The sequence below is a fragment of the Panicum virgatum genome, chromosome 5N, assembly GCF_016808335.1.
Source record: "Panicum virgatum strain AP13 chromosome 5N, P.virgatum_v5, whole genome shotgun sequence".
In the NCBI taxonomy this organism is placed as follows: Eukaryota; Viridiplantae; Streptophyta; class Magnoliopsida; order Poales; family Poaceae; genus Panicum; species Panicum virgatum.
In genome coordinates this window covers 69,674,993-69,689,987 of record NC_053149.1, presented here as the reverse complement: position 1 = coordinate 69,689,987, position 14,995 = coordinate 69,674,993, and the positions used below count along the sequence as shown (strand labels likewise).

Sequence of the window (14,995 nt, the reverse complement as noted above, 5' to 3'; positions counted from 1 at the left end):
CTTTTCTCTTTTTATTTTTCTGTCTCTTCTGCTCCCTCCGTGCCAAAATAAATATATCTTTAGGACTAAGCACGCAAACCAATGAAAAATGTGAAATTACCAAAATACTCTTTGTCTTTTGTGAGAAGAGTCCGGATATTGTTTTGTCTTTTCTATAAGAAATTTTCGGAGACTCTTGTCTTTTGTGGAAGATGGGTCAAAGTTGCATTTTTTGTGGGACAAATTTTGAACTCTACAATTATATTTATTTTGAGACGGAGAAGTACATAAATACAAGCCAAATGGTAGTTCATCATAATACTACTTAGGCTCTGTTTAGTTGCATCCAAAATTCCAAAACTTTACAAGATTCTCCGTCACATCGAATTTTTCAACCCATGCATGAAATATTAAATCTACACGAAATAAAAAACTAATTGCATAGTTTGCTTGTAAATCACAAGAGGAATATAATGAGCCTAATTAATCTATGACGGGACAATAATTACCAAATACAAACGAAAGTACTACAGTGTTTTACACCCTAAAATTTTTGCAACTAAACACGGCGTTACTCATAGATGACATGGCCCCACCAAGCCAGCGAGCGCGACGGGACAAGGAAAAAGGCGAAGCTGACCTCTCGTTTCGTTCCACGTTGGGGCGCCCTTCCTATCCAGCGGGTCGTTCTGGAAGCCCACCTCCCCATCCTGCCTCTCTGCCTGCCTTGCCCGTCCGTGTCTCACATCACATGAGAACTGGGAGTCTGGGACTTTTGGAAGCCCACCTCACCACACCAGATTGCGGGCCGGTCGCAACTCTTTTCCCATCTGTCCGGCTGTCCCCACGCCCTCCTTCCCACCGACCACCACCGCCCCCGCCGACGACCACCATGCCGCTGCCGGCGATGACCCACTCCTCCGCCTTCCTCCTCCCCGCCTCGACTACTCCCCCGCCCAACGACGCCGCCACGACCTACGCGCTCGTCGTCCTCAACCAGCGCCTCCCCCGCTTCGCGCCACTCCTCTGGGCCCGCGGTGACGCCCCTCTCCTCTCCCTCCCTCCTTCCCTCCCTGCTTCCATGCCTCGCTTTTGCCATTGCTAGCATGCTTCCGGTTCGCCTGATGGGTTCTCGCCGTGGCTGACTCGTGTGCTGCTGTTTTGCTCGAGGCAGCGCGCCTGCGCGTGTGCGCGGACGGGGGCGCCAACCGCGTCTTCGACGGCATGCCGGAGCTGCTGCCGGTCGAGGACCCCGCCGATGTCCGCGCCAGGTGATGCCAACCTCAACTTTGCCTCTTCTTCCGTTTGCTCATCCCGTACTTCGTGTGCGTGCGTGTTTGGCTAAATGCTCGTCATGTGCTCGATGTAATGAACCAGAGACAGACAACCATGAGCTCTGCTCTGCCCTGCTCTAGTTGTCTGCTTCGGATGCGCCGCGAGGGCGACGTAGCTGTTCGCATGGCGCCGACGAGTGCCTTGCCGAATCCGGTTTCTAGTTGCGTGGATTCCCAAATATGTTTATTGCGTGTGCATCTGCAGTGTCACCTTTTGGAATACATGTTATAGCTGGTATCGTTTTCACTTTTGATAAAATTGATTGAAAACCCCTGGCCACTATGATGTAGTTGCTATATGTTGCCATGGAACGCCCAGCTGTTGGCGGATGTTTGGTTTGGTTGCCTTTCCTTTGATACAAAGACAAGTAACTTCATCAGCTAACAAATTGCTCTTCCAGTTCTATTGTATCTCTAATGATGTTGAAGTATGCTTGTTTTCTCCTGCTACCTATGTCTGTGTGTGTCAGAGTGCTTATTGGCACTCTTTGGGATTTGGTAGGTTGCCGTAAGTTTGACGAACTTCTATGTGTTTCCCTTCAGATTTGAAAAATTGTTACTCCAATCATGATTAATCAGCTGAGAATATTATGTATGGTGGGAAAATTTTCCATCAGGCAAATGAGCATGGTTTGTTGGTTTGTCATACCTCTAGTACTAGTTGGAAGAGATTTAAGACAGTTTGATTTGTTGGTAGTCGGGAAGGATTAAGGACGGTTTTCATTCAATGTAACCTTATCTTCCTGCAGGTACAAGCCAGATGTAATTAAAGGGGATATGGACTCAATAAGGCCAGAAGTGAAGGAATATTATTCCAATTTGGTAACTACTTTAATTTATATTTAGCATTGCTTGCTGAAAATGACATGCTAAGGCTTGGTAGCTGAACCATATGGTCATACTGCACCCAGCTACTTATTTCCAGTGCACATGTATAAAGTATAAACATATCAACGTTTTTGCCCCTGGGTCCATGTGAAATATGTTTGAAACTCTCCTTTGTCTGGTTTTTGTTGGCAAGCTCAAACTGTATACCAAACCACTCTGCTCCCTCTGATTCCAAATGAATTGTTTTGAGATCTCTGTTGGTCAGATTTCTTAATTTCGACCATCACTATATCGAAAAATATATAGATTGAGAACATAAATTTGATATTACTAGATTCGTTGAAAATCCCTTTACAACATATAGCTGTTTTTTTATTTCAGATTATTACAAATGGTCATAGAAATCAGTATTCAAAGTGTCACATTTGAAACCATGTTAATGCCTGAAAGACTCGCATTTGTAATCAGATAGAGATATTTTTATTTATTACAGTAGAATACTAATATGTGAAGTGAAAGCAAAATGCTAAAATTATGTGGAACTGCTTGGCATATGGATTGTCCAAACCTCCTAGTCAGGAACATGCAATACCTTGTTTTACTGTGGATTCTTGTCCAGGAATTTTGTATCAAGAGAAAAGAGCATGTAAGAAGTGGAAATGTAATAATGCTTTCTTGTTTCGTTGTTACCTTGAGTTCTGCACCTCAATTTTTCTTCTGGATAAGTTTTGGAATATCCTGAGGAAGCTCATGGGCTAAAGAAATTAGGCACCTCCATATCCCCTGTATCTTGTTTCTGATTAACCTTCTGAGAAAATTCGTAGAGGCCATTGGTGAATTGAGGAAGTACTTATTTTCTGGTCCTTTCTCTGCTGTACCATTTCCAGTGTTACCTTACTTAAATTTCAGCCTCCTGGTTCCTACAGCCTTGACACTTCAAGCTCTTTTATTGACTACACATGAATTTTTCCTGACTTAGCAACTGATACTTTTTTTGTTTGGTGGCAGGGCACAAACATAGTTGATGAATCACATGATCAGGACACAACGGACTTGCACAAATGTGTATCATTTGTCACAAGAGAGCTCCCTGTCCCAGACAAGTCTAACGTACTCAATTAAATTGATCATAAACGTCCACCTATGCAACATCAGCTTAACAGATTTTCTGTGATTTGCAGCTGTGTATACTTGTTCTTGGTGCACTTGGTGGAAGGTTCGATCATGAGATGGGGAATATCAATGTATTATACCGTTTCTCAAACACCAAAATTGTCCTCCTGTCAGATGACTGTTCAATCTTTCTGCTCCCCAAGATGCATACTCACGAGATCCATATTGAGAAATCGGTCGAAGGTCCTCACTGTGGCTTGATTCCCATTGGTGGACCGTCAACTAGCACCACAACAACTGGGCTTAGATGGAATTTGGGTAAAAGCATCAGACCTTATAATCCTCTTTCTTGTATGGTCGTATGCGAACATCTAATAGTTATGCTCCGTTTTCCTCTTCAGATAACACCAGTATGAGCTATGGTGGACTGGTAAGCACATCTAACATTGTGGATGATGATAAAATAACTGTGACTTCAGATTCTGATCTGATTTGGACGATATCACTTCGGAATTGAGCTGAAGTAGTGATAATTTAGCATGGTTCCATGCCCAAATTTTGTCACCTCAGTGTTATATGAGTTGAGTTGAGTTCATATTCTGTAACGTAGTGTGATGTTTGTCTCCCACTGCATTTTGCAGCTGGATTGGCGTCCATATGTGTCATGTTCTGGGCTTCTGGTTCATAATTGAGGGTTCCACTTTATGAAGTCCTCTTCTGAATGCCCCTGATCTATTCAACTCAACTGTTTGCGCATCTTATCACCAAATTTTTTTAGTTCATGATTGCCAACATCTATGTATTCTAAGATGATTTTGTTGGAAGTTTTTTTGAACTCAAGATTTTGTCGGAATCCTCTGTCCTGGGACACCGTAATTGGCTTTGGATGATTGGATGCATTCGTTAGAGCCAGCATCTCAGCACCTGGGACCCGTCGCCGACGCCTTTCTGTCCTGTTAATGTCCTCATCCTATCACCGCTCGGGGCTTTCGACCATCCTCTCACTGTCACTTGGCCCAACTGGTCCATCGAACCGGGCCCACACCTGATATTTTCCGGTGACTCTCTTCCTCTGCATCTGGGTCCCGCCACCTTCCCCGCCAACGCTTTCTTCCTCCCCGACCCGGGAGTTCCAAGAGCAGCAATCGCAAAAAGGCTTGGAACTCTAAAATAATCTCTTCTCGACGCCTCTGGAAGGCCAGCAGCTAAACCCAGTCAGCATTCACTGTTCCGACCGAAAGCAAACCCTAACCCTAGCTCGCAATGGCGGCCGGCGGAGGGGCTCCGTGGGCGGAGCGGGCCCGGGTGGTGGGGACACAGATTCGCAACAGGTTCCGCGTGGCGCCCGTGGATCGCCGGTGGCTGTGGCGCCGGGCTGACGGCCGCGTCGCCACCGAGGCGGTCCGGCGCTGGTCGGATCGCGTTCGGACCCTGCTGCAGGGAGACCGGGTCGCGGATCAGAGCTCGACCTCGACGGGGACGTCTATTGGGGCGGCGGCGAAGCCCTCGTCCAGTGCTTTGAGATTCTACCGAAAGAAAGGTATACAGCGGCGATTTTTGCTCGTTTAATTCAAACACGTCATAGTGATGCCTGTGAGTTGATATTGTAGCTATTGGTTCGTCGATTTGAAGCTAGTTAGTGTATTCACTTCACAGTCACAAAAGTTCCTGGATTGATAGATTGAGGAACGTGGAACGTGGGATGTTGTTTAAGAGTGATTTTAACACTATTTGGACGAAAATGTACCCACGTTCCCGGTGACTCTGATTCAATTCAGTATTGTAGTGGTTGCTGCGTGTAAATATTTACAGTTTCGAACAATATTTGGAATCATTTTTGGTAATATTTTAGTATCGTTTTTGGCTATTGGAAATTTGGAGCTGCAGCCTGCAACTAAGAGAAGCCTGATTATTTAATATTTTCAAATTCTGTTGGTTATTTCTCATATAACAAAAATAAAAAGAGATCCTACTGATGAATTATTTTTTGTTAATCAGTGGGCAAAGAGGTTGATGGCATTGAAGACTCTGTTATTTTCCGTTCACTTCAAGCGTTGGCTGTTCCTCTTATTGGCAATGCCTGCTATGTTTTTATGCATGGCCTTAATTCCGTCCAGGTATCCTAGTTGAAAATAGAACACTTGAGTACTTTGTTCTAGTTTTCTCGTTTGTCTAATCTATGAGGGTGTACAGATTTATGGTGCAGAGAAGCTTCATCAGGCATTACAAGAGAGACCTAAAGGAAAACCGCTTCTAACGGTATGGAGCTTAATTGCAATATATCTGTTGTGTATAGCTGGGATGTAGCTAACACTCAACAAATCTGAATGCCCTTAGATTGTAGCATATATTCTCTTTAAGATGACTTTTGGTAACAGATATACTCATATACAATAACTCTCCATTTGAGGTCTTCCTGACATGCCAGATGTCTTCTTCACTGTATATTTCTCAACTATGCATTCTTCTATTCGCGTGTTCTTCTATATTATTTGTTATTTTCATTTACAGGTCAGCAATCATGTGGCAGCAATGGATGACCCATTCGTAATTGCCTCCCTTCTCCCACCATCTGTTATGTTGGAAGCGCAAAAGCTGAGATGGACACTATGTGCGACTGATCGTTGCTTTACAAATCCAATTCTGTCTACATTCTTCAGGTCTGTTAAGGTGTTACCTGTTTCTCGCGGTGATGGTATCTACCAAAAGGTATCCATCTTGTGGTTTTTCAAGTATTCACTTCATGCTCTAAAGTTTTTTAAATATTGATGAACTTATCCATTTGGTTCATACTGTGAAAGCATCAGTATTTAATTTAGTATGTGGCATTATTTTGGGTGTGTATCACTTTACTTCAACTCATGGTTCCAGTCATTGTTTTTTGCAATTTGTAATGTCACTCCTTTTAGTAACATGCTATACTTCTGGGGAAATGGTGGGAGTACGTAATTTAAACCCCAGGCTTTGCAACATTTTAGAATCGGGAGGGAGATTGTGACAAGTACAAGAAATATTAAAGAACAATTAGCAGATATGGATTTGCAAATTATTATAGGGACTAGGGAGTTCCTTGATTGGATAGTAGCAATTATAAGATGAGGGGAATAAAAGTTTCTGGTAGTTTGCTTTCCTTAAGGAAGTACTACGCTGAACCCTTGTGTTGGTACTCCTCCCTGAATGGGTTTGTAATGCACTTCATTTTGCCCTCTTAACTTATATGTTGATGGCTTCATGTATTACCATCATAAGATCATGGAGGTATGGTTGAGTGCATTTGGATGTATCGAGTCGTGCATCTCTGGGCTTGCTCTTCACTCATAGCCTCTCTCTCTTTTCTTTTTTTTTCTTTGCTCAGGGAATGGATATGGCTCTTTCAAAGCTTAACAGTGGTGGGTGGGTTCATATATTTCCAGAAGGAAGCCGTTCAAGGGATGGAGGGAAAACTATTGCTCCTGCAAAGAGAGGTGTTGGAAGGTTAGAAAATTTGTAACTTTCAATACTGTCCCTTTTTTTTTAAAAAAAAAGAATACTTGATCATCATTGATTTGCTTCTGTTTTTGTAACAAAACCTGCATCCTTCTTATGCATATACGTTTTTGCAATAAGGTTCTTACTTCTTTATCGATTTTGAGTTTTTACTTAATTTAATTTCCTCTTGTTTTGACAGATTGGTTATGGATGCTGACAGCCTTCCAGTTGTGATACCCTTTGTCCATACTGGAATGCAGGATATAATGCCTGTTGGAAAACGTATCCCAAGAGCAGGGAAACAGGTGAGTGGCCCTATATTATTGAATGCTATAAAAAAAATATTTGTGGAACTCTACATTATTTATTTGATTTCCTAGGTGATTGTGGTTGTGGGTGACCCAATCAACTTTGATGACCTGATGATTGACAACAGCGATGACACTCAACATATCTCTAGAGGTATCTTGTATGATAAAGCGACACAAAGAATTGGGCAGCGGTTGCAGGAACTGAAGGTTGAAGTTGACAGACTTGCATCAGAGCGGCAATCTGAACTCCGAAACCATCACTTACAAAATGTGAGTGATGGTGGATACAGGCTGTGGCAGCAGGTTGATTGGGAAGGATTTGGCATAGGGAGTTCCATGTTATCATCAGAACCTTCATTTGTCCAGGAGCAATCAAAGGAAGCTGAGCCTGAACCGCCCCTGGAAGTGGAACAAAGCCTTTCTCCAGCCCCAAGTGCAGCAATCTCATTCAATGTTCCACACTGGTTCCAGCGTCACGTGGATCCTTCTGAGCTCATGGGGTTTGCCGCGCGTGGCCTGATAAAGAATGGAAAATTCTTAGAGGAAGGTTACAGGGAACTCCAAGAACAAGCTACACTGAACAGCTGGTGGCGGTCTCAGGCTAACAATGCTGTGCCAAGATGGAGCACTGCCTGACTCAGGCCGCACACCCCCCTCCCTTTGTACATATAAATCTCAGACAATTTTGACAGATTCCAATTTCTCTTTGTCATAGTGTTCTGAAAGATGGAGCTTGGGTGATGACTGTCCGCTCTATACAATACAATCACTCTGTTCGCTTAGCTTGTTAGCCAATCAGTCAGTAGTGCTTTTCTCTCATACCAAATCAGCACCAATCACCAGCCACAACCAATCGATCAGAGTGACTGTCTTACACAGGTTGTAGGTGTTATTTGGGTTTTGGGCAGACTATACTTTTTATGTAATGTAAATGCCATCTTCCATCTACTCGATGAAAATGGCTCAAATGCACAAATATGGAATCTCAAGTTTCAAAACGTTTCTGTTCGTTCACCAGAAACACGAACGCACCATGATTTTGAACTTTTCCCGTGATTACTTTTAACATCTTTGTGGGGCAAGCGGTTGGAAACCCCATTAGCAAATGGCAGTGTTCTCTCGGTTACTTTTCGCAGGTTTCCCCCAGTTATCTCGTGATCATCCATGATTCCTGCAAGCATCTGTTCATGTTCACTTTTTCAGGAGTTCTATTACGCCAACGATTCGGTTATTTCTCTTTCACGGTAGGCATGAGTTCAAAATTACCGAACACGTGATCAAAGACTGCTTCGTTTTATTTATAAAAAAGAAAAAAAATCAAATAGTGCAGGTCTCATCTCATAGGCCATAACTCATCTTGTGATTTTGCTTCGGTTTTGATTTTTGAAAAAAAATCGTTCACAAAACCATTTGGCAACGGTAAACAAAGCTGCATCACAAACTCCCAACGTTCATCCGCGAGTTTGAACATTTTATAGCCGTTGGACACAGCCGTCCATTCCATTCCCCTCTCCCCACCCGTCCGCATTTAAAATTTCCAATCCACCTCTTCGGTCCGGCAATTTTCACTCTCCACTCTCCCACCAGCATCACTTGACACCGCCGCCGCCTCATCTCCATCTCCATCTGCATCCTCGAGCACCATTCCAAGAACAGCAACCGCATACGTTGAGCTTGGCCGGCGACGGCAACCCATGGCTCTCCGCGCGCTCGACAACACGATGCCCGCTGCCGTCGAGGAACGGCCCAAGAAGGTCGCTAAGGTGGCCGCCCCCACCGAGGCCGCCCCCGTCAAGGCTGCCTCCCCCGAGAGCGGCAAGAGGAAGAAGAAGAACGACGAGAACTCGGCGCCCAGGGCCACGGCCGCGGCAGGGGAGCAGGCCGTGGAGTACATCCCGTCGGAGGAGCTGGAGGCGGCGGCGCACCCGAAGGCCAAGGCCGCGGGGCTGGTCGCGGAGCTGGACTCCAAGGACTGGATCCGGGCGTGCGAGGCGCTCAACGACGCGCGCCGCCTCGCGATCCACCACTCCGCGCTCCTGAACCCGATCGTGTAAGTCCAAGCATTTGTCGATTGATTTGGGGAAATTTTTGAAGAGGCCCTTACGCCTGACCTGATCCGTGCGTGCCTAATCTGGCAGGGAGAAGGTGATGCTGGCCATCGTGAAGACGATGAAGAGCCCGCGCAGCGCGGTGCTGAAGACATCCATCATGGCCTGCACCGACATCTTCAACTCCTTCGGCAACCTCCTCTCCTCCGTCTCCGACGACGCGTTCGACAAGCTGGTACATCCTCTCGCATCCCCTACAGGCAACAGCAACGGAACACTGGGCTTTGTTTGCAGCTGCTCAGCAGCAGCTGAATTCATGTCTGGCTGCAGCTGCTCCAACTCCTGCTGAAGGCGTCCCAGGACAAGCGGTTCGTGTGCGAGGAGGCCGAGAAGGCGATGCGCGCCATGGCGGCGTCGATGCCTCCGCTGCCGCTGCTGAAGAAGCTCAAGGCGTACGTCCACCACGCCAACCTCAGGGTCAGGGCCAAGGCCGCCGTCGCCATCTCCCACTGCGCCGCCAGGATGGTACGCCCACAACTCAAAATATCTCGTCGATCTGATCAATTTGAGTGTAACGACGCAACACGATCCGGAGAGAGACGTGATTGGTTGGTGGTCGCGCAGGACATCGCGGCGATGAAGGAGTTCGGGATGTCGGCGCTCCTCCAGGTGGCGGCGGAGCTGCTGAACGACCGGCTGCCGGAGGCCAGGGAGGCCGCCCGCAGCGTGGTGGGGTCGATGCACGGCGCCTTCACCAAGGAGGCCGCTGATAAGGGGAAGGAGGAGGAGGAGGACGCACCCTCCGTGGCCGCCTCCTGGGAGAGCCTCTGCTCGCTCAGCCTGCCGCCCATCTCCGCGCAGGCCGTCGCCAAGATCGCCGCCTCGCAGTGACCAATGCGCAGTTTGGGCTTCAGCTGGTCCACTTCAGAAATCAGAACCCCGCTGCATGGCCCAGCCGTTTACTAGTTTTTTTTAAATTATTGCTGCAGGTTAATTTTCGTTTGTTTATATACTCCATGCTATCTCGCATGGTTTATTCTGTTAATCCATTTGGTGTTACTGCAAGTAATAACATATCAGTTCATATGGCTTATATTATTCAGAAAGTTTCAACAAGTTTGAACAGGACGATTGATACTGTAGTTGTCCCAGGCACACCTACTACTATATATTGTGGAGAGTGCAAATGAGCTGAACAGCACAGGGGCAAAAGCAGCAATCCCTAGCCAGAGGCGTTGAGATGGGTGGGTACCGGGCTCATCCAGCAAAACACGAACAACCATTTCTTAAAAAAAAACACGAGCAACCACTACGAGCTTGTCGCATCCATTGGAAAACGACGAGATCGTCGTGTTCCCCTGCAGCAGCAACAACAACATATTATTTTTTCCCAAGTAAATTGAGGTAGGTTAGAGATGAAACCCGAAAAAAATAAAAATAAATTCAAGGTTCGCTGACCACCGGAAAATGCTATCTCATCCGAGGCGCGTGTGTGCCCCACCATGTCAGCGTGTGCCACTCCTGCCCAGTGGCTCGAAGATTCGCCGTGTGAGAGGGATGTTTGGCTTGGCTTTGGCTGGTGCCTCGGCGCCACTCGCTGCGACTGCGCGAGCATGCTGATGGGCGAGTGAGCGATTGCTTCAAGGAATCGGGATCCTCCTCCTCTGATCCAACATATCCGGGCCCGTCTGCGACACGGAGCTTTCGGCCACTTCTACTGCTTGGACTTGCACGGCGGGCGCTGCTGCCCGGCCCTGTTGGACGCGGGTGGGTGGGGACTGCTCGTGGGATCCAATCCATGGACGGAGGCAAGAAGGCTGAGCAGCCGCACGGCGATGTCGCCGAGGAGGACCCAGGCCGCCAGCAGCGTTCTATGGTGGATGAAGCCGACGGCGACGAGAAGGCGCCTCGCCGGAGCAAGCGGGTTGCTTCCCTCGACGTCTTCCGCGGCCTCACCGTCGCTGTAAGTGACTCTCTCTCTCTGTCTCTCTCTCTCTCTCTCTCTCTCTCTCTCTCTCTCTCTCTCTCTCTCTCTCTCTCACACACACACACACACACACACACACACACACACACACACACACACACACACACACACACACACACACACACACTTGACCTGCTCTTTCGAGCTTTCTCATGGTGCCCAAGTTAGTAGTAGGAAGGTTTCTGAACATACTGACGATTGCAAGTTACAAATTGAGCGGTGGTGCCCAAATGTTCGATTCTTTTCCCCCGGGTTGTCGTCTCTAACTGACAATCGAGAATTCATATTGGAAATCTGTGGCATGGATGCCTTGGATGGTAGGAATCATGTGTTTTTACAGAATACAGACTAGAGAGTGACGAGTTAGCAGTGTTCAGTGTTTCTGCATGTCATGTCAGCATGTGCGTTCGTCTGTGTGCAGCTGATGATACTGGTGGACGGCGCCGGCGGCGAGTGGCCGGTCATCGGGCACGCGCCGTGGAACGGCTGCAACCTCGCCGACTTCGTCATGCCCTTCTTCCTCTTCATCGTCGGCATGGCCATTCCCCTCTCCCTCAAGGTCCCTTCTTCTTGTCTCACGCTATTACTGTACATGCCCTGTCTCCATCAGGCGATGTCCCTTTCCACGCTTTGCTTAGACGCCACGACGCCATCAGTCAAGTTTGAATTCAACACTGACCGTGGGGCATTTTTTTTCGACGAACTGTTGTTTCAGTATTCGTTGGCATAACCTTTTATTGCCACAAACATGCAGAGAATTCCTGACCGTGGTCGAGCTGTGAGGAGAGTAGTCATTAGGACATTGAAGCTGCTCTTTTGGGGAATCCTGTTGCAAGGTTATTTCTGTATATGCTCTTCAGATCCTCAAATTGCCAAGTCTCTAGGCTCTAGAAATAAAGCTGATTAGCAATCCATGAATATATTCAGGAGGTTACTCTCATGCTCCGGATAACCTGACATACGGAGTTGACATGAAGCACGTAAGATGGGGTGGAATTCTCCAGGTATGAAACTCAGTAAATTTTCCTATTCTCTGAAAGTATGAGTTAGAAGGAGGCTGTGTACGATCGAGAGTAATCCGGTTCTTGGCTCTTCCAGAGGATTGCTCTTGCATACTTGGTAGTGGCAGTTCTAGAGATTGTTACAAAAGATGCAAAGATTCAGGATCGGTCAAGTTCGGGCTTCTCTATCTTCAGAATGTACTTTTCCCAATGGTATGCAAGGTTTTATTTCTTAGTTCTGACACTGACAGGTTTTATTTCTACATGCTAATTGAGTGCTCTGTGCATTTACAAGGATTGTTGCATGCTGCATTCTAGTGGTTTACCTGTCCCTTGTTTATGGGATCTATGTTCCTGACTGGGAATTCAGAGTGCAAAATACTGACAGCTCAAACTACGGCAAAGTTTTAACGGTACAGGATTTCTCAACACTTTGATGGTGGAATTTATCTGAACATTAGCTAATTACCAATGTTTTTGTTTCAGTGAAATAATACAGCTTATCTGCAATGTTCGCTAATGTTTAGGTGACGTGTGGTACAAGGGGGAAATTAAATCCCCCTTGCAATGCTGTAGGTTACATTGACCGCAAAATCCTTGGCATCAATCACATGTACCAGAAACCAGCATGGAGAAGGCACTGGGTTTGTGTTCTCTGCCAAAACGCTTTGCTACTGTTATTTTCAGTGTTTATCAACTACTGTCCTGGTCCATGCAGGCCTGTACTGATAGTTCCCCACATGAGGGACCTTTTAAGAACGATGCCCCGGCATGGTGTGTTGCACCATTCGAACCTGAAGGGATACTAAGGTACCTGTCACTATGTCATGTTTACGGTACATGTGTTATTGCAGCATGTTCAAAGTTGAAACTACTTAAAATTACTATAGTAATAGTAACCAGGCAACAAAATGCTGTAACAAACTTTAAAACCATCTTGATGGGCCAATCAGGGCCAATGAAATGAAATTCAGGTGGGGGATTCTCTCCCCTCCCGGTGATCATAAAAAAAAGTAGTAACTGAATGTGAAAGATAAAGTATTGATTTTGCAGCTCATTTTCTGCGGTGTTGAGTACAATCATAGGTGTCCACTGCGGGCATGTACTTGTCCATATAAAGGTGATATTATCTCTCATTTTCCTCTCTATTGTGGTGTCAAAAAAAAAGAGATTGCAATACACTTACTGACATGTGTTCTTGTTTCTAAAATTTCAGAGTCATACAGACAGGCTGAGGCAGTGGGTTGCCATGGGCATAGCGCTTCTTGTTCTTGGGATCATTCTACATTTTTCACATGGTAAAAAGCATATAAATAACTCGTATGATTTTCATCTTCATATAAATTACATGTTAATCTTGCTTGACAAGCAGCTCTACACAATTCATTGCAGCAATTCCGCTTAACAAGCAGCTCTACACATTCAGTTACATCTGTGTCACTGCCGGCGCTGCTGGAATCGTGTTCTCCTTACTCTACGTCCTGGTAAAAAACCTCATGTGCACAATGACATTAAGGATCTGAACATGTTCAGAAAAACAAACTGATCATTCAAATCGTCCAGTTGGTAGCATTGTCGAGTCCTGAAAAATGCTCTTGGCAGGTTGACATCCTGAACCTGCACTACGTTCGCGCCCCTGCGATGGATCGGCATGAACGCGATGCTGGTGTACGTGATGGCCGCGGAGGGCATCTTCGAGGGGTTTCTCAACGGGTGGTACTACGAGGGCACCAACAACACGCTGGTAAAGCTAAGATGGCACCGAGCCTACGCTTTGGTTTCTTCAGTTCAGTAGATGAGAGCAACACACGCCTGCAGGTTTACTGGGTGAGGAAGCACGTGTTCGTGAAGGTGTGGCACTCCACCAGGGTCGGCATCCTCCTCTACGTCCTCTTCGCGCAGATCCTCTTCTGGGCTCTCGTCTCCGGCGTCCTCCACCGCACTGGCCTCTACTGGAAGCTCTAGCGAGGACCGAACAGCTTACTGTACAGACACTGTGCTTCCATTTGTTCAGAATTGTGTGAATCAGATCTGAATTGCAGCTCGCAGGCCCTGAATTTGACACTGGCATGTTAGTGATCATGCCACCCTGCAAGCTGAGAGAACCTAGCACGAGCCCTCCGGGTCAGAGTGCATCATGTCATGCACGGCCGTGTAGCCCGGCGGCAGGTACTGAAGCTTGTCGCGCCGGCAGACCGGGCACGTCGACGCCTTCTGGAACCACCTGCCGATGCACCTGCTGTGGAAGCCGTGCCCGCAACCGGGCAGGCACGTCGCCTCCGCGTCCCGCGCCATCTCCTCCAAGCAGATGGAGCACGGCGGCGCGGCGCCGTCGCCGACGCCGCCCGCCGCTCTCGAGGTCATCAGGTCACCGGCATCGGTGCACGCCCGCAGCAGCGCTGCCGGCTCGCTGTACACGAACTCGACGCCGATGCGGATGGAGACCTCGCACCTGCAGGCGCAGCCGGCCGGCAGGGCGCGCGCGCGCTCCGCGACGCGCGCCTCGAAGCCCCGGGGCACCGCCGCGTCCCAGTCCGCCGCGTTCAGCCCGTGGAAGCCTTCGTCGCGGAGCACGTGCATCACCCCACGGACGATGAGGCGGCGGCAGTCGGCGGCGCTCCGCAGGTAGTCGGGGCCGGAGCTGGCAAGGGGCAGCCGTTTGTCTCTGGTGAGGACCCTGGGTCGGCGGAGCCGCCCGCTCGCCCCTCCGATCCCGAACCACTCATGGGTCTCCGTCAGCGCCAGGTGCAGGACCAGTTCGCTCCGCTGGCTACCTCCCGGCAAGCTCACCAGGTCCAGCCCCTTCTTCATCTTCCCGGCCGTGACGTCGTGCCCGTTCGGCCTGGGTGCCGCCACAGCCATCGTCTGCACCTCCTAGCCGCCGTGAATTTGCCTGTAGGAGATGCGGCTTCACGGCTGCTATATT

General features: G+C 47.8%; 3 protein-coding genes and 1 pseudogene across 5 annotated transcripts; 3 read left to right on the top strand and 1 right to left on the bottom strand.

Annotated features, from left to right (window-relative positions):
* The first annotated feature begins 724 nt into the window (after positions 1-724).
* On the top strand, positions 725-4,031 carry LOC120672362 (thiamine pyrophosphokinase 1-like). Of its 2 annotated transcripts, XM_039952716.1 has the most exons (7): positions 725-1,016; positions 1,154-1,250; positions 2,063-2,135; positions 3,150-3,251; positions 3,323-3,572; positions 3,656-3,684; positions 3,896-4,031. In XM_039952716.1, the coding sequence occupies exons 1-7, from the start codon at positions 731-733 to the stop codon at positions 3,944-3,946; spliced, it is 888 nt and encodes a 295-aa protein (XP_039808650.1). In that variant the 5' UTR covers positions 725-730; the 3' UTR covers positions 3,947-4,031. The 2 variants fall into 2 exon arrangements, with proteins under 2 accessions (XP_039808650.1, XP_039808649.1); XM_039952715.1 differs by having other exon boundaries at positions 730-1,016; positions 3,656-4,010.
* Positions 4,032-4,392: 361 nt separating this feature from the next.
* On the top strand, positions 4,393-8,067 carry LOC120672361. Its single transcript, XM_039952714.1, has 7 exons — positions 4,393-4,794; positions 5,253-5,371; positions 5,448-5,513; positions 5,766-5,963; positions 6,610-6,728; positions 6,922-7,027; positions 7,103-8,067. The coding sequence occupies exons 1-7, from the start codon at positions 4,518-4,520 to the stop codon at positions 7,667-7,669; spliced, it is 1,452 nt and encodes a 483-aa protein (XP_039808648.1). The 5' UTR covers positions 4,393-4,517; the 3' UTR covers positions 7,670-8,067.
* A 466-nt stretch (positions 8,068-8,533) lies between these two features.
* Positions 8,534-14,164, top strand: LOC120675119 (annotated as a pseudogene). The gene is made up of 17 exons (XR_005675213.1): positions 8,534-9,083; positions 9,172-9,316; positions 9,412-9,606; positions 9,706-9,969; positions 10,637-11,044; positions 11,490-11,627; positions 11,823-11,904; positions 11,996-12,072; positions 12,167-12,282; positions 12,365-12,482; positions 12,597-12,713; positions 12,788-12,879; positions 13,123-13,189; positions 13,286-13,367; positions 13,462-13,553; positions 13,672-13,813; positions 13,888-14,164. The product of XR_005675213.1 is annotated as an uncharacterized LOC120675119 (transcript).
* An 11-nt stretch (positions 14,165-14,175) lies between these two features.
* Positions 14,176-14,931, bottom strand: LOC120675118. Its single transcript, XM_039956207.1, has one exon. It carries the CDS (start codon positions 14,929-14,931, stop codon positions 14,176-14,178), a length of 756 nt encoding a protein of 251 aa, XP_039812141.1.
* Positions 14,932-14,995: the final 64 nt, after the last annotated feature.